This window comes from Salvelinus fontinalis, unplaced genomic scaffold, assembly GCF_029448725.1.
Source record: "Salvelinus fontinalis isolate EN_2023a unplaced genomic scaffold, ASM2944872v1 scaffold_0061, whole genome shotgun sequence".
Taxonomy (NCBI): domain Eukaryota; kingdom Metazoa; phylum Chordata; class Actinopteri; order Salmoniformes; family Salmonidae; genus Salvelinus; species Salvelinus fontinalis.
In genome coordinates, this window is record NW_026600270.1 from 1 (window position 1) to 19,051 (window position 19,051).

Sequence of the window (19,051 nt, forward strand, 5' to 3'; positions counted from 1 at the left end):
CCCAGACCCACTAGAACACACCTCCATCTCCATTAACTACATCACACCTGCCCAGACCCACTAGAACACACCTCCATCTCCATTAACTACATCACACCTGTCCAGACCCACTAGAACACACCTCCATCTCCATTAACTACATCACACCTGTCCAGACCCACTAGAACACACCTCCATCTCCATTAACTACATCACACCTGTCCAGACCCACTAGAACACACCTCCATCTCCATTAACTACATCACACCTGCCCAGACCCACTAGAACACACCTCCATCTCCATTAACTACATCACACCTGCCCAGACCCACTAGAACACACCTCCATCTTCATTAACTACATCACACCTGTCCAGACCCACTAGAACACACCTCCATCTCCATTAACTACATCACACCTGTCCAGACCCACTAGAACACACCTCCATCTCCATTAACTACATCACACCTGCCCAGACCCACTGGAACACAGCCCTAACTCCTCTGCCAACTCACTTTCAACTTTTAGATAATAAAGCATTTGACCTTTCTATTGAATTAACAACAGAGGATTGGTTGATTTCCAGGTTTAATTAAGTATAATATTTCAGATGATTGATGAGAAAAGTATCGTCCAACTCTGGGGTATCTCACTGCACCCTCAAATGCCATGTTTTGAAATATACAGACAGACAGATTAAAAGTAATTTTACATTGTATAACTGTACTTCTGACAGCCAACTTTCTAACTCCGCCCATAACTTTATGACATCATAACATTCCCAGAAGGATTATTGAGTCATTGTTAGTTTTACACTGAAGACGTGACTCTGCCGTTGTGCTGTAGAATTTGTGGATTTTGTCTCTTGTATAATAAGGGTCTATCATTTGTCCCAACATCACAGGCCACAGACTTTGATGCAGTTAAAGACTTCCAAAAGTGTTTCCGCAATTTAAGATCAACTGAGTTTTTTTAATGGGGTTTCTCCCTGTGCACCTGCCAATGTGAATCCTTTGAACGAGACAAGTTACCAGACAGGACATCTTGCTAATGTTCTTCCCATTAATAACCTGAATGACAATTAACTTGTGGGCGGTGGTGGTGATGACGTCCTATTGGATGACGTCGTCCATCGGGATCCCCCAAAAAAGAAAACGCTCTGGATTGATCACTGGAGTCAGATGTGAAGGAGGAGGTTGATCATCAGGAGTCAGATGTGAAGGAGGAGGTTGATCATCAGGAGTCAGATGTGAAGGAGGAGGTTGATCATCAGGAGTTAGATGTGAAGGAGGAGGTTGATCATCAGTGAACCTCTAGGATTGTGGCTGGGCTGGCATTTCCACTTCCAGCTTGGTCATATATTTTGATACATTGAATGTTGATATTGTGAAACTATGTTATATATTTGTACCTCCTGTTTCATGAAGTGATGTCACTAAGTACTGCCCATATATATACAATTCATTCGGAAAGCATTCAGACCCCTTCACTTTTTCCACATTTTGTTACGTTATAGCCTTATTCTAAAATTGATTCAATAGTTCTTTCCCCTCATCAATCTACACAATACCCAATAATGACATCACAATACCCAATAATGACATCACAATACCCCATAATGACATCACAATAAACCATAATGACAAAGCAAAAACAGGTAAATAAATGAAAAAATTAGATTTTCTTTAAAAAACAAGGACATTTCTAAGTGACCCCAAACTTTTAATGGTAGTGTACATCTACATGATGTATTGTTACACCATGTAGGAGCAGTATAGACCTAGTCTGTTCATTATATACATCTACATGATGTATTGTTACACCATGTAGGAGCAGTATAGACCTAGTCTGTTCATTATATACATCTACATGATGTATTGTTACACCATGTAGGAGCAGTATGGACCTACAGTAGCTTGCTAATTATTTAGATTTAGTTTGACTTAATGAAACGGCCTTAAATATGCTGTAGTTACCATTTTTTATCCACACTAATCAATCAACACATTGCTGTCTTTGTATGTCTCAATATAATAGTATTATTTAATTAAATCCATTTAAAATGATCTTTGTCTGAAAATAAAATATGATCCTCAACTGCGTTTCCCTCCAGTCAGCAGACGGCGATGTGCGTCTTTCAGGCGACGCTGCCAGCGTGACGTATAATCTAGTGGACGGTTCTTCATAAACAGCTCGTCAACCACCTCGGTAGTTTGCTAGCCAACATAGCCGAAAGATTCAAGCTATTTATACGCTTTCGGTGTATATATTAGCTACTGTGTTTTCGACACACTTAGGTCGTATCTACTTGTTAATTTATTTAATTTAATATTACGTTATTTTGTATTAGTCAGCTATAGTAGCTGGCTGGTTAAATTAGCACTAGCCTAGTCGCTAATGATAGCTAGCTAGCTAACATCCCCGAACATGAGCTCCCTAAACTTCTCCCCTCTTGTTATAGAAGAGGAGGTCTGCTGGACGGAGAAAGGAGGTCTGTGGCTGAACGTTGTGGTGAAAGAGGAGGAGGAAGAGGAGGCTGTTACAGTGAAAGAAGAGGTAGAGGATGGGGCTGTTACAGTGAAAGAAGAGGAAGACGCGTTCAGAGTGAAAGAGGAGGAGGATGAGAAAGAGGAGGATGTAGTTTTTGGTGTGAAAGAAGAGGAGGTTGGAGATCTGTTTAACCCCAGTAAGTACCGTCTCTGCAGTCGTTGAATCAATATGCAGTAAAGGGGTTCTACACTGTAATGTTGTTCTGTAGGAATGGCTGAAGCTACACTGTAACGTGTAGAACATCAAGAGTGGACCATCAACAAAACGTTAACAATTGATCAAATGCATCTAATGACAATGCCTGAAATACTGTAGTCCTCAATATCTCCTATTAGATTAGCCCAATATGTAGTCTTAAAGGGGCAATCAGCAGTTGTTACATCCATTTTGGGACTAATACATTAATGATATGTACCCATTGTTTCTTGAAGAATTCACTTATAAATGCCTCATGAGCTTAGTTCAACTGTCGTACCCCATCAGAACCCAAAATATAAGCATTTTTTTACTCCAATGTTTATCAGTAAATATTAACAAACACTGTATATCCTCAAAACATGGTTAAAACTAGATTGTTGATATCATGAATAATTGCATTTCTCCAGCACCATCCCTCAGCTTTTTACTGAAACAGGCAGGGAGTACGCTTTGTTATTGTTTCTACTGCTGATTGCTGCCCCCGTTACTCCTCAAGGTCCAAGGACTGTATGTTATTTTCAGAGGTAGACTGGCTCTGGCAGCTAAAATAGTCAAATATTCCATCTAAATGTGAATCGATTCTCAACGGGCAGGGAGTACGCTTTGTTATTGTTTCTACTGCTGATTCTCTGCCCCCGTTACTCCTCAAAATAATTTCACATAATACTTTCATATCACATAACAATTATTTCACACAATACTTTCATATCACATCAAAATAATTTCACACAATACTTTCATATCATATCTAAATAGGTAACCAGTCTGTATAGATAGATAGCTAAGTGAATTAAATATCATCAGCTGTCTAACGTCATATTAGCTAGCTATCTTGATGTATTTATCACTGTAAAAAAAGAAACTCCAAATGCATTTGTAGGTAGGTAGCTAACAGCCATGGAGGAGGGTGAAAGGATAGCAGCCCCAACTGTCAGTGAGAGAGGAGGCTATTCTGGATAGGGCAGGTACTTTTGTGTAGTTCCTGTCCCTAGAAGTGAGGACGGACATAATAGTAACATAATATTCAGTGTGGTGTAATTTGACTATAATGAAGTGTGTTTCTTGTGAGGTTTTCTGTCCTCAGATAAAGAGCTCTATGAAAGCCAGTCTACATATGAAGAGGTCCCAATGAAGAGCAGTGGTTCTCAGTCCTGGGGACTCAGAGGCACATTGTTGTTTTTGCCTCAGCACTGCAGGGCTGATTCAAATGATCAACTCATCATCAAGCTTCAAGTGGTATTTATGTATTCATTTGTGATGCCTTCCTTGATATGATCCTGTTATTGTCACATGTACATATGTGTGCCCATGCATCTATCAATCCAATGTTATTATGATTTGTTATCAGGGATATTATACTTTAGTAATCCACAATGACCTGGTGATGTAACAGTCTAATAATTACATTGTCTTCCATATTCCTACAGATACCTTGTAACTGGAGATTCCTTCAAAACGATTGCCTACAGTTACCGTGTAGGGCACTGCAAGGTTGGGTGACCAGGGTCATCTGGGACTGCCTCCTGGAGGAATTCAGGTGTGTGAAGGCTACCTGTGTCCTGCGTAACGTCATGACGATGGACACGAGGACCAGGAGGGGATCTGCAGCTCGCCGCCGTGTCCCAGAGGAGGAGTCTGCTGCTCTGCAGGATGTTTCGAGGATGGGGTCTAACAACGCAGCAAGAGAGGCAATCCGTGTGCAGGAGATCTTCACCTCCTACTTCTTCAAAGAGGGTGCTGTTCGCTGGCAACACCATAGACTACACTATGCACAACCAAAGGCTCTTTTAAGAGGGTGCTGTTCCCTGGCAACACCATAGACTACACTATGCTCAACCAAAGGCTCTTTTAAGAGCCATTCACATTGCAATAGGAGTATTCCATTTACTTAGCTATGTCAACTGCAGTTATTCAATTCATAGTTTCTCTCCCTTTGATTTCTACTTCTCAGGTGAGGGTGTAATGTCTGTGCAAAAACAAAACAGGCTATTTTAAATCACCCATATTGAAAAAATGTAGAACAATTAGACACCCTATAACCCACACCTACACACTCATGTATCAATCTGATTGATGGATTGTGTTGTGCAGTAAGCAGGCTCAGGTGTATTACTGTGGCTCCTTCCACCTTCAAAGAATAGGCAAGAGGGCCAACCATGGAGAATAGTAAGACACTTCATTATTTTTATAACTACGCTATATTGTTTGTCCTTGTGGGTCCATTCATGTTTTTCAGCATAAAGTACTCTGCAGCCACTAAGTGTTGTGTGGACACCAGGTGAGGCCACACACAGATTCCTGTTGAACACTGTGGCTTTAACTACCTTATTTTCTCAATAACAGTCTCTCTCCTTCACTTCATCCCTCTCTCCCCTTCTCCCTAAATCCTCTAGGTTATCTCAGCTGTGTCGGTGAACCCCTCCTGCATCTGAACTGGCTACATAGAGGGCACAGCATGGTCAGAGGTGAGAGGTCACTTGGTCAGGTCAACAGGAAGTATTATTAAAGAGATGCTTTACATTGAAATACAGAGAGATGCAGTAGTCCCAGAGTTAATGATCCAAGGTCAGTTTTGCATTTCACCTCCTGATTGATGACTAACAATGTTCGAATAAAAAATAAAAACACAAGGTTTAAACATGCTCTCTCTCTCCATCTGTCTCTCGTCTGCAGATATATTTTCATGTGAGAGGATGCCAACCCCTAGTCCCATCATCGCCACCTCACCTGCTTTTAAGATAACCTTTGGGCCGACTAGAGACACTATTATGTAATGGTGATGAACTGAGAGAATATTTATGTAGCACTGTGATTCATTAATCATGTGCTGCCTTCCCTGCTCCTATGTGCTTACCTCTTTCCCTTTCTGTCTTTTACACCTCTCCCACCACCACCTCTTTCTTCCTCTGTTTTTATAATTCACAACAGATGTGCATTGAAGTACAGATTGAACTTGTATTTATAACACTTGGATAATGAGCTTTTCAATCAAGTGTTTCACATTCTCTACTGGTTGAAATGAAGTGTAATGTGATGAAATACTCCACCTATCCTGTGTTTTACCAGATCAATGCAGATGAAGGGCATTAGATGTTGAGATGAACCGGTGTTGGAGTATTTACATGATACAAAGGAAGTGTAGTGTTCTGTATTTAACATTATATTTCTGTTTATATGAATTAACTAGTTAAATCCTGTTTCTAGTCTATTAGTTACAATGTGTAACCATTGATGTCCCAGGACCAAGATTGGTAAACACTGTTGAAGTGTAGAATTGAAATACATACATGCAGACACAGCATCATTCAAAGACTGGAATTTGATACTCCTGGTATTGGATATGACTGAAAAATCATCTCAAAGACATTCATACTTAAACTGCACTTTTATTTGCCAAGATAGAGTACATGATTAGTGAATATATTAAATGTACAGGCTACAATGTGGGGATCTCATGCATGGTAATAACTACATGTATATACGACTTGCATCCTTGGCACAACATGATATTATAATCTACTCAATCCATAGGCTTCATCAATGTCATTCAGGCTGTTTTGAAGTTGATACAACTGGCTATGATAGCTGAGGTTCATAGCTAGGTTCTGAACTAATATGTATACCAAACGTTTGGGTCCATACACAGATCGGCTAGATAGCTAGCTACACATCCATGGGCATACAGGGATTTTAATCATCCACTGCACAATAAGCAAGAACATAGCTAGCTACGTGATTTCATCTATCTGCATGGCAAATATCAGCAAGGAAAGCTTACAAAATTGTACATTCAATTTGCAGTAAATTCTTCAGCTAGCTAGATTCTACACATCCACTGTTTTCCAAAACGACAGTCTGGTTTGCTGGTTGTTTCAGGAGTCCCTAAAACAACCAGAATTACAATTTCATACTCATGTCACAACACCCATAAAGCTAGCCAGCTAGCTGGCTAATGTTAGCTAGTCAGCTAGCTGGCTAAATCACGATTTTCGTAAATGAACTATGATTTAAAAAAATGCATAATCGTTTGTCTCTACATGAACTAACATTCCTGTCAACTGTACATGTTTTTGCATGATTAGTTATGACGTTATAATCCCTTACGTTTGCTTCCATTCTAGTATTTCTGTCCACCATCTTTGATTCAGTTCTGTGTAGGGGTACCCCTCTCTCCTAGTATTTCTGTCCGCCATCTTTGATTCAGTTCAGTTCTGTGTAGGGGTACCCCTCTCTCCTAGTATTTCTGTCCGCCATCTTTGATTCAGTTCAGTTCTGTGTAGGGGTACCCCTCTCTCCTAGTATTTCAGTCCACCATCTTTGATTCAGTTCAGTTCTGTGTAGGGGTACCCCTCTCTCCTAGTATTTCTGTCAGCCATCTTTGATTCAGTTCAGTTCTGTGTAGGGGTACCCCTCTCTCCTAGTATTTCAGTCCACCATCTTTGATTCAGTTCAGTTCTGTGTAGGGGTACCCCTCTCCTAGTATTTCTGTCCGCTATCTTTGATTCAGTTCTGTGTAGGGGTACCCCTCTCTCCTAGTATTTCAGTCCACCATCTTTGATTCAGTTCAGTTCTGTGTAGGGGTACCCCTCTCTCCTAGTATTTCTGTCCACCATCTTTGATCCAGTTCAGTTCTGTGTAGGGGTACCTCTCTCCTAGTATTTCTGTCCGCCATCTTTGATTCAGTTCTGTGTAGGGTTACCCCTCTCTCCTAGTATTTCTGTCAGCCATCTTTGATTCAGTTCAGTTCTGTGTAGGGGTACCCCTCTCTCCTAGTATTTCAGTCCACCATCTTTGATTCAGTTCAGTTCTGTGTAGGGGTACCCCTCTCCTAGTATTTCTGTCCGCTATCTTTGATTCAGTTCTGTGTAGGGGTACCCCTCTCTCCTAGTATTTCAGTCCACCATCTTTGATTCAGTTCAGTTCTGTGTAGGGGTACCCCTCTCTCCTAGTATTTCTGTCCACCATCTTTGATCCAGTTCAGTTCTGTGTAGGGGTACCTCTCTCCTAGTATTTCTGTCCGCCATCTTTGATTCAGTTCAGTTCTGTGTAGGGTTACCCCTCTCTCCTAGTATTTCTGTCCGCCATCTTTGATTCAGTTCAGTTCTGTGTAGGGGTTCCCCTCTCTTCTAGTATTTCTGTTCGCCATCTTTGATTCAGTTTAGTTCTGTGTGGGGTTTCCCCTCTCTCCTAGTATATCTTTGCTGAAGAAAGTCTAACAGCAGCCTCCCCCGGTCCTAGTGCCGGCCCGGTAAAAAGTTTAAGATGCGATGGAACGGTTGACAAAAAAAAGAAATCACAGAAAAAATTTATTGACTGATATTGATTTATTTAGGGGGGGGGGGGGGGGGGGGGGGGTGGCTAATTAATATTTTAGTTCTAGCGACGTCCCTGATTCCTACCCTTTAACTTTTTGTCTGAAAATTAAATTGACGTTTTACTCAACTGCGTTACCCACTCCAGTCAGCTAATGGCGGTCTGCGACTTTAAGGCATTTCTGCTACTGTGACGTATAATCTAGTGGACGGAACGCTTCTTTCAATAGCAGCAACAGTCAGTCAGTCACTTCGGTAGCTTGCTAGACAAAATAGACGAACCAATAAAGGTCTTTAGACGCTTTCGTAATTATTAGCCACTGTGTTTTAAACCCTCTTCTGTCGTCTAGTTAGTTATCCGTTTTAATTTCATATTTACGGTGTTGTTATTATTCCGTTAGCGGGCTGGTTAAGTTAGCACTAGCCTAGCTAGCTAACATCCCCGACCATGCGGTCACTAAGCTACTCCCCTGCTATAGAAGAAGCGGGTATCACAGTAAAACAAGAAGTAGAGGATGAGGCCGTTACTGTGAAAGAAGGGGAAGAAGCGTTCAGAGTGAAAGGGGAGGAGGATGTTACAGTAAAAGGAGAGGAGGATGCAGTTTATGGAGTGAAAGAGGAGGAGGAAGAGATGACTGTTACATTGAAAACGGAGGAGGAAGAAGAGGAGGAAACTGGATATCTGGTCCCGGTTTCCCAAACGCATCTTAAGGTGTCCGATGGTTCTAACGGTGAACTTAGCCATAAGATGGTTTTGAGAAACCGTTCCCTGATTAACACTCGTAAGTACTGTCTTAAAAACAGAGGCACAAACTCTGCAGTTGTTGAACTGGGGAAATCAGTATGGACTGTTGTTCCATGTTGTGAATGTTATCCAATGTGGTACTATGGGTTATAGCAGTATGGACTGTGTATTATTTATTTATAGCCATTGATTCTTGAAGAATATAACACATGCCTCATGAGCTTAGTTCAACTGTTGTACCCCATCAGAACCCCAAATAAGCTTTGTAAATCAACACTGTATAGCCTCAACATGGTTAAAACTATAATGTTGATATCATGGATGGTCAGTCCTTGCATCCATTGGTCTGTCTATGAATTTGAGAGTAGTTACATTTTTCCAACCCCATCATCATCTTATTAGCAAAACAGTAGTAGAATTACAGCTTTGTTATTGTTTCAACTGCAGATTGGTTGTTTGTTGTGTAGCATTTTTAAAGAGACAACCTAGGATTTAAACAGAAACAAAATGGCTGCCCAGAGACTTGGTTTGGTAAACAGCTGAGGGATGGGGGTTGGAGAAATATAACCACTCTCAAATTCATAGAGAAAGCTATTGTATCAACCTTAACCCAAAACCTAGGGACCTCGTCAAGAAGTTCAGACATCTTGGTGTAACAGTTATAAGGTGTTGGCTTGACGGTCGCTGGACCCAGGTTTGAGTCCAGCTCAGGGCAACCCCCTGAATTCACTACACTATGAATACAAGGACTGGTCATCCATGATGTCATAATGATAGTTTCACCAGGTTTCTAGGACATATAGTATGTTCTAGAATTCATCCATGATGTCATAATTATAGTTTAACCAGGTTTCTAGGATATATAGTATATTCTAGAATTCATCCATGATGTCATAATGATAGTTTAACCAGGTTTCTAGGATATATAGTATATTCTAGAATTCATCCATGATGTCATAATGATAGTTTAACCAGGTTTCTAGGCTATATAGTATATTCTAGAATTCATCCATGATGTCATAATGATAGTTTAACCAGGTTTCTAGGCTATATAGTATATTCTAGAATTCATCCATGATGTCATAGTGATAGTTTACCCAGGTTTCTAGGCTATATAGTATATTCTAAAATTGCCAGTGTAGATTTCCTGTGGGGGTCAAATTGTTAGAGCTGTTGATAAGTCATTGTATAATATTCATCCAATTTATTTTCATGCCATTACATCAATATCGCCCAACCAGAAGAGAAGAAACTCTTCCTGAACCAACTCCTGCTGTCCTTCATACTTTCTGACGTTGCTGGTAATTGGCTACACAAGCAGTCGGCAACCTACATTTGGAGTGCAAATGTATCTTACCATTTCTACTGATCTGGTGCCAGTTATGATTTTCATTTGCACATTTTACTGAAACAGTTTAATTTCATTGATAATAGTATCTCAAAATCATTGTCTGTGATTAATCTACATTCCATCTAAATGAAATTTATACAAATCTAAAAGTAACTTTTATTGCCATTGCCAACTATGTAAAAATAGCCTACATGAAACCAACAAACAAAAACATTTGCAGCCTGCAGGTAGAAAATATCCCGATTTAAAAAATAAATATCCTATAAATCCCATTGGCTGCACTGGCCTGTCAACAACGAACTTGAAACATTCTATCAACTATAAACTGGGTCCTCAAACTTGCAACATTGTATAAAATATTCTGGGCCCTCAGTTTCCCGCGCCAGTGAGTTCTGGACAGACACATCTGTCGTCTATTTGTGCAAAGGATAAGAAGTAATCAGGTATTTTATAACATTTCCACTGGATCAGAGCATTACATTTTACCCTTTAATGCTGGGTGGTTATCTAAAGGGCGAGAGCTGGAAATAATTTACAAATACTTTGAGCAACTATTGTCATTCGTAATGGATTCTAATAAGACTTTGTTTACCTGCTCTTTGAGGTGAAGAAAAAATTAGTTGGAGAAGCTCATTTAGTGGTGTAGCGTTAAGACAATTAGAAATACTATCAGACATCCCCAAATAGCCACATTTATAGACCTACATTTGTGCTCAGGCCAGGTAGATTAGTCCTACTTCTATATGTGTAATCAGGTTGACTAGTCCTACTTCTATATGTGTAATCAGGTGTGTGTCCTTACTCAACATTGACAGGAGTGTTTCAAACGAAAGAATGAATAAATTGACAAAACTGACGCATCTTGCAGGGTCGTTTAATTTAGTATCCGTTTGGGTCGGCATGGGAAATTAATCTATTTCTCCATAGTATGTTGTACCGAAGTTGACCTACTGAAAGGAAGTGTAACTTTGACTATAATTACTGTTTCCTGAAGGAGGGAAACGAGGTACAACACCTGATTGGCCCCACCCCTTCCTGGGTCGGTGAAGAGCGGTATTAAATTGAAGGAATAAATCCAAGCCTCACGCTCATCACCTGTGGAAGACAGGGATTCCAGGAAGGCGTGGATTTAATAGTATGTTGTACCTCGTTCCATCCTTCAGGGAACTGTAGTTATAGTCATAACCTGTGGATTTAATAGTATGTTGTACCTAGTTTCCCTCCTTCAGGGAACAGTAGTTATAGTCATAACATGTGGATTTAATAGTATGTTGTACCTAGTTTCCCTCCTTCAGGGAACAGTAGTTATAGTCATAACATGTGGATTTAATAGTATGTTGTACCTAGTTTCCCTCCTTCAGGGAACAGTAGTTATAGTCATAACATGTGGATTTAATAGTATGTTGTACCTAATTTCCCTCCTTCAGGGAACAGTAGTTATAGTCATAACCTGTGGATTTAATAGTATGTTGTACCTAGTTTCCCTCCTTCAGGGAACAGTAGTTATAGTCATAACATGTGGATTTAATAGTATGTTGTACCTAGTTTCCCTCCTTCAGGGAACAGTAGTTATAGTCATAACATGTGGATTTAATAGTATGTTGTACCTAGTTTCCCTCCTTCAGGGAACAGTAGTTATAGTCATAACATGTGGATTTAATAGTATGTTGTACCTAGTTTCCCTCCTTCAGGGAACAGTAGTTATAGTCATAACCTGTGGATTTAATAGTATGTTGTACCTAGTTTCCCTCCTTCAGGGAACAGTAGTTATAGTCATAACATGTGGATTTAATAGTATGTTGTACCTAGTTTCCCTCCTTCAGGGAACAGTAGTTATAGTCATAACGTTAAGCTTGTCATATGATGAACTTCAACTTAAATCCAGGATCTTGCAGTGGGACAGTTTTTTGTATTCAGATCTCTGAAATGCTCTCTAACTACGTCACATTTAGTGTCTCCTTATGTTATGCTGGTAAAACAGTTTTCAATCTTTTCAGAGTTTGCTAAATCCAATGGTTCTAACTGAAAGTCCCCTTAACTTTATTGACAACACCCAAATGGATACTGTCATTAACCTGTCTAGGATCAGCGTGGCGCTAGCGGCACACCCCCCCCCCCCCCCACTGAAAAACCAGTGCCGCGAAATTCAAAAAAAATATTTTTTTTAAATATTTAACTTTCACACATTAAAGTCCAATACAGCTAATGAAAGACACAGATCTTGTGAATCCAGTCAACATTTCCGATTTTTAAAATGTTTTACAGGGAAGACACAATATGTAAAGATGTACATCTATTACCTAAAAACACATTAGCATAATCCACCATCTTTTATTTGTCCACCAACACCAGTAGCCATCACCAATTCGGCTAAACTAAGATATTTATAGCCCCTAACCAACAAAAAAACTCATTAGATGACAGTCTGATAACATATTTATGGTATGGGATAGGTTTTGTTAGAAAAAAGTGCATATTTCAGGTAGATGGCATAGTTTACAATTGCACCCACCGTCACAAATGGACTAGAATAATTACAATGAGCAACGTGTTTACCTAACTACTAATCATCAAACATTTCGTAAAAATACACAGCATACACGAATCGAAAGACACAGATCCTGTGAATACAGACAATATTTCAGATTTTCTAAGTGTCTTACAGCGAAAACACAATAAATCGTTATATTAGCTTAGCACATAGCAATTAGCAGCCCAGCATTGATTCTAGCCAAAGTGAGCGATAAAAGTCAACATCGCCAAAAGATATTAATTTTTTCACTAACCTTCTCAGAATTCTTCCGATGACACTCCTGTAACATCACATTACAACATGCATATACAGTTTGATCGAAAATGTTTATATTTAGCCACCAAAATCATGGTTAGACAATGTGAAATGTAGACAAGCTGGTAAAGAAAAAGTCCTTGCGCCACTTAGACAGTGATCTACTCTTATACATAAATACTCATAAACGTGACTAAAAAATATAGGGTGGACAGGGATTGATAGACAATTTAATTCTTAATACAATTGCGTTATTACATTTTTTAATTTATCCTTACTTTTCAATACAGTTTGCGCCAAGCGAAGCTACGTCAAAAAACATGGCGTCCTAAGCCACTAAAATGTTTCGACAGAAACACGATTTATCATAATAAAAATGTCCTACCTTGAGCTGTTCTTCCATCAGTATCTTGGGCAAAGGATCCTTTCTTGGGAGAAATCGTCTTTTGGTGGAAAGCTGTCCTCTTGCCATGTGGAAATGTCAACTGCGTTCGGGATGAACTGAAAAGCGTGCCCAACTTTTCACATCGTTGCAAAAATAAATGTCCCAAAATCGCACTAAACGGATATAAATTGCTATAAAACGCTTTAAATTAACTACCTTATGATGTTTTTAACTCCTATAACGAGTGAAAAGATGACCGGAGAAATATAACAGGCTAAACTAACGCTTGGAACAGGAGCGGGTCGGTGTCCAGCACGCGCGTTACGCAGCAAGGAAAGACTTGCTAGCTACAGGGTTTTTTGATTTATAGGGCCTGTGAACGCGCAATCGACCCCATTGGAATCGTCATCACGTAAAGGCATCCAGGGGAAGACGTAAGAAGTGTCCGTATAGTCATAGCAATGACAGTGCCCTTTTAACTGACTTCAGAAGAGTGGCCAACATTTCTCAAATCTGACTCCATGTCAGGGAAATTGCTGTAGAATGGGCTCTGTTCCACTTAGAGACAAAATTTCAACTCCTATAGAAACTATAGACTGTTTTCTATCCAATAATAATAATAATATGCATATTGTACGATCAAGGATTTTGTGGGAAGCCGTTTCAAAAATTAGCCAAATTAGCATAAATAGTCTAAACAGCGCCCCCATCCCCAACAGGTTAACATGGTTTTTCAATAATTACACATCATTCTTAATACTGAAGCTGTTTAGTTAGTCACATGTTCAACCATCATCAGCTGATCCAGGAAATAATTTTCTGAATGACAGTCAAATGACAAACATCACGACATGCAACAACAACCAAAGTGCTTCTTCATTCATTACTCTGGTCAAGACAGTTATGCCGTGCTCCACGTTGGATCCAACATCCCTAACAAATTGATGTTTATAATGTTATTGTCTGCTTGATTTACAGTAGGGTCTCGTTAGTCTGTTTGCACACAGAGATACTTAGCTCATAATGTGTAGAGAACTGTTCCTTGATGGATAGGCTGTTGTACAACACACAGAGCTATTTTCCTTTATTCAGGACATTTAGAATGACAACACATTACAGAATAGCGTAGTGGGATTAGTACAAAATTATCTGGTAATTGTCATGACAAAGTCATTTTAGTTTCCATGTTTCACCTGAAATATTAAATTAAATTAAATTGTATATAGTCCTAGGTCTATGTTGTTGTTAGGTCAAGTTATGGGTCCTACAGTAGGTCTATGTTGTTAGGTGAAGTTATGGGCCAATTTGTTAAACACTTAATGTACAAACCCTCAGTTTCAGGCTGATGGCAAAGCTAGCTAAAGAGCATTTTACTGGTTGAAGTGTTTCAGTATAAAGCAGTTGATTTGCGGCAACAACACAAACATATTAAGCAGGAGTTTCAAACGAGCCTTAAAATTATAATCCAAAAGTAATGTCAAATACACTCATAAGAAACCTGGAAATGGAGGCTGTTTTTGCTGTCAGCCTATGAGAACTCCCCTGAGTTTTCCCCCATGGTGGTGAATTAGTGAATAGACACAGAACTTAATGTGAGTTTCCTTCAGTAGCACTCCTGATCTTGTGCTGTAATATTCAGAATACGTTGTGGAAAACTAAAATCTTTGCTCACTATTTTTGTTCCAGGCAGATATACTACATCCATAACTAGTGGTTTCCTCATTAGCAGATATACTACATCCATAACTAGTGGTTCCTCATTAGCAGTGAGGTGTTTCTGCAATCAAATTGTGTGTGCATCGCCCTCGTGCTGCAATTTTAGCACAGAAAGGGGCCTTTTTTGGAGATCAAAGGTCGTCTGCCACCCGGCTTAGGTTTGACTGTCTTTAGACAATTGTAAAGTCATTTAACAGACCTTTAGGCATCACCTTTTACCTCAAATAAACAGTGGATTTCTGCTGTTGTGGGCCTTTAACCGTCTGACTTTGTTGTTCACACAGGAGAGATACGGGACTATCGTGGAATCTCTGGGGAGCCTCAACAACCTCATGATGCTGAAGAGGCAGAGAAGAGTCTCTACAAGTCAAAACTCCTAAAGAAACACCAGCAGAGATCCACAGGGAAGAAATCTCACCGCTACTCTGACTGTGGGAAGAGATTCACCTCATCAGGCATTAAAATTCATCAGAGAATCCAAACAAGAGAGAAACCTTATGGCTGTGCTCAATGTGGGAAGAGTTTTGTTAAATCTAACCATCTGACTTTACACCAGAGAATACACCCAAGAGAGAAACCATATAGCTGTGATCAATGTGGGAAGAGTTTTGTTAAATCTAGCAGTCTGACTTTACACCAGAGAACACACACAGGAGAGAAATCTTATAGTTGTGATCAATGTGGGAAGAGTTTTTATTTTTCTGGCTATCTAACTATACACCAGAGAACACACACAGGAGAGAAACCATATAGATGTGATCAATGTGGGAAGAGTTTTTATTTTTCTGGCTATCTAACTATACACCAGAGAACACACACAGGAGAGAAACCATATAGCTGTGATCAATGTGGGAAGAGTTTTTCTACTTCTGGCAATCTGACTATACACCAGAGAACACACACAGGAGAGAAAACTTATAGCTGTGGTCAATTTGGGAAGAGATTTTCTTCTTCTGGCTATCTAACTATACATCATAGAACACACACAGGAGAGAAACCTCTTAGCTGTGATCAGAGATAATCTGATAAAAGATCTCTGATCAAATATCAGAAAATGTATATATGAAGGAGTTGTTTCATGATATCAATGAAATGTCACAATGTAGAACGTTTTAACATTGTAGTAGGAGCATTTTAATGTCTCAATGTAGAATGTTTTAATATATAGTATATTAATATACTCTGCAGTCAGTCAGTCAGAATGTCACAATGTAGAACCCTAAACGTTTGCCCCCTTATCAATTGGTTTCAACATGATATGGATATTATGCTCATTGTGGGAAATCCAGGCTCTGAATTGGAAGAGTACTATTTATGTGATTTAACACAAAGTGACTAACAAAAAAAGAGTTGTCCTCTAACCAGTGATGTACACATTATTCCCATAATCAACTGATTTCAACATAATATCGATGAGTGATGACAAATAAGTGTTGTGTTCCTTTGTTTAGTGACCCCTAAATTTAAATGCATCACTCCAAAATGTAGCTGACTGTCTTCTACAGGTTGTCCTCTAACCAGTGAGCTAAAAGATATCTCCCATTTCCATGTTTTTTTGTTGTTGTTAGTTTCAACAGCACGTACAACCTGATTTCCCCCCTAATCGATGTCAGTGATTTATTGCTACTTGTCAAAACAACAGCGTTTTTGGTGCTTGTGCAGTTTATAAGGAGCTTGTTTATATAAATACAAGTAATATGATTATTGTGGCAGATGTTTGTGTAAATAGCACATGTTAGGTTTTCAATTTATCCCAAACTGTTTCTGCATATTGGTTATTGATTTGGACACGTTAAAACTGTGTTTTAGCATTGCGCTATTCCCATTTAGCAAAATGTAATTGAAAAGACGTTGAAAAGAAGACTATGCAATCAAATATTTCACATTTACATTTCATTCATTTCATTTCATGTAACATTTAGTAATGGAATTTATTCATGCAACCAACTGATGTTTTTTTGGTCAATTATATTGACATTGTTGCCCTTCTTTTAGAATAGCAGGGTTCATTCTCAGATGTGCCAACCCAAATGTACTAGAGCATGACATTGGGGACTGGGCCACGATCCAACAACATGCCTATCTAGTGAACCCTGAAAAGAGAGAGAAGCTCTGCAGTGAGGTGGAAAGTTACTACGGATATTGCAGGAGTTTCCTCTTGAAATCAGACATGTCTGTGGTGAGAACAACCTGGTTGCTGATTGTCTCAAGGGGGGCAGTCAAAATGTTTTGCGTTTAGCCAATGCATTGCCATGGATCACAGTTTATTTTTACTGCAAGTTTTTCCGTATTGGAGATGAGTTTTGTTTGGGCTCGTTCCAAGGGGACGGGAGTTCTAGAAGCGAGTGAGTTTTAGGAAGACGTTAGTTATAGAAGTTATAGAAAGAAAAATCTTTGTGGGAATAATAAAAAATAAATATTGTTTTTAATTGTTGTTTGCCAGTAGACAGACACCATGTTTATATTGGTGATGGTGAAGCATTGTAGTTGATTATAATGTGTAATTGAAGTTGTTTTCTGTTGTTGGTGAGCAAACTCTTAAGGTGTTAGTTAGCCTTTGGTTTTTCCATTTATGTTTTGAGGTTGGACCTTAGCACGTATGGCTAGTTAGCACGTAGGACGCACTGATAAGTGTCACCTCGTTAGTCAGTATGTGTTACACCTGTGCTGGCTTCTCCATCACGTTAGTGGGAAGGTGTTTCACCTGAGCTGGTCCAGGTTCTATTTAAGAGTGTCTGGCCCAGTGCTCCAGTTGTCTTGATAGATGTGGAGAGTCAACACCTTTAGTTGCTCCACTTTCTGTCTTTAAATTTGGTGTAGGTTTTTCTTTTGTTTTCCTCTTCTTGAGCAGATTTAGTGGGTCTCATGGTGGGTGTCTTTTAGGTCCCAGTTGTTGTTACTAGTCAACTTTCAGTCGACACCCACATTGTGTCTTTGAGAACCCCTCCTAAAAAACAAGCTTATATTTTGGGTTGGATATTGCATCCAATTAGTGTTTTAATCAATGGCATTTCCTTAGAATGTTCATTGGTCTTTCAGTTGTTAATCTTCTGTTTTTTTATCCTGTTATTTTTGTGTACTAAGTACTTCTGTTTATTTTCATTGTTTTCTCCTGTGAAGCCATTGTGTTGCAACCATGTCTGAAATGTGCTGTATAAATAAAGCTTGATTTGATTTCAACAAATGAACCCAATGACTGATCAATCAACAGACCCTCCATCTTAGTATGAAAAACAGTATCAATCCCACTTTTCCAGCCTGCTGAAGGCGTGGTGGAGTGGTAAACACCACCCCCGGCTCTACCAGGGGCTTGAGGTGGTCTCCCACAGATCTGCTGGTGGAGTGGTAAACACCACCCCCGGCTCTACAGGGGGCTTGAGGTGGTCTCCCACAGCTCTGCTGGTGGAGTGGTAAACACCACCCCCGGCTCTACAGGGGGCTTGAGGTGGTCTCCCACAGCTCTGCTTATGTCATGTTCTGTGGCCTTGCCGTTCCATTTCTTGACTGCCCCTGCCACACAGAAACAGATTTAGTCATATTATATAAAACACTCAAAGTAATGGATATGGAGCATCTATGGCCTCAGTTACACCTGGCACCTAAATGTGACTTGTGTCATCTGATCACTCCAAGCTCCATTAGGTCTGGATGCACAAAAGTCACAATGTGCTGCATTAGGTTTAGATCTGCCAGGATGGGCATTGTGTTCTGAATTTGAGTCTGGCCTTCGAATATGCATAAGCAATGTAAAGAGATGGGGTGAATGAGTGGGGAAAAGTACATTTGACACAAATTACCTTCATAATATCAAAGAACAAATGCATGTGCCTGAGGGGAAATTAACTTTCATATAGCTTAAAGGGTTGAGAAATTACACCAATATCAGTGGACAATTTGCACTAATGTAAATTAACTTGGATGATGGAACATATTTCCTTTTGTTTACGTGATGAACCGCTAAGGGGACATAAATATTTACCATCTAAACCATGTGTGACCTCTCACCTCTCTGGCTGTAGAAGTGTTC

At 39.6% G+C, this 19,051-nt stretch overlaps 2 protein-coding genes across 3 annotated transcripts in view; both read left to right on the forward strand.

Annotated features, from left to right (window-relative positions):
• The first annotated feature begins 1,988 nt into the window (after positions 1 to 1,988).
• LOC129842700 (uncharacterized) overlaps positions 1,989 to 19,051 on the forward strand; it is a 93,759-nt gene continuing 76,696 nt past the window's right edge. Inside the window, exons 1-5 of one of the 2 annotated variants that reach the window (XM_055911329.1) lie at positions 1,989 to 2,665; positions 3,797 to 3,963; positions 4,155 to 4,461; positions 5,121 to 5,192; positions 5,401 to 5,497. In XM_055911329.1, the coding sequence (XP_055767304.1) occupies positions 2,407 to 2,665; positions 3,797 to 3,963; positions 4,155 to 4,461; positions 5,121 to 5,192; positions 5,401 to 5,497 (902 nt within the window). In that variant the 5' untranslated portion in view covers positions 1,989 to 2,406. Of the gene's footprint in view, positions 2,666 to 3,796; positions 3,964 to 4,154; positions 4,894 to 5,120; positions 5,193 to 5,400; positions 5,498 to 19,051 lie in introns of those variants that run through there. The other variant, XR_008757665.1, reaches the window with a different exon arrangement.
• LOC129842693 (zinc finger protein 239-like) lies at positions 8,075 to 18,212 on the forward strand. Its single transcript, XM_055911321.1, has 2 exons — positions 8,075 to 8,821; positions 15,309 to 18,212. The coding sequence occupies exons 1-2, from the start codon at positions 8,488 to 8,490 to the stop codon at positions 16,043 to 16,045; spliced, it is 1,071 nt and encodes a 356-aa protein (XP_055767296.1). The 5' UTR covers positions 8,075 to 8,487; the 3' UTR covers positions 16,046 to 18,212.

Coding starts and splice junctions, on each gene's coding strand:
- LOC129842693 (XM_055911321.1), top strand. CDS start 8,488: ATGCGGTCACTAAGCTACTCCCCTGCTATAGAAGAAGCGGGTATCACA. Junction 8,822..15,308: donor CCGTTCCCTGATTAACACTC/GTAAGTACTGTC, acceptor TTGTTCACACAG/GAGAGATACGGGACTATCGT.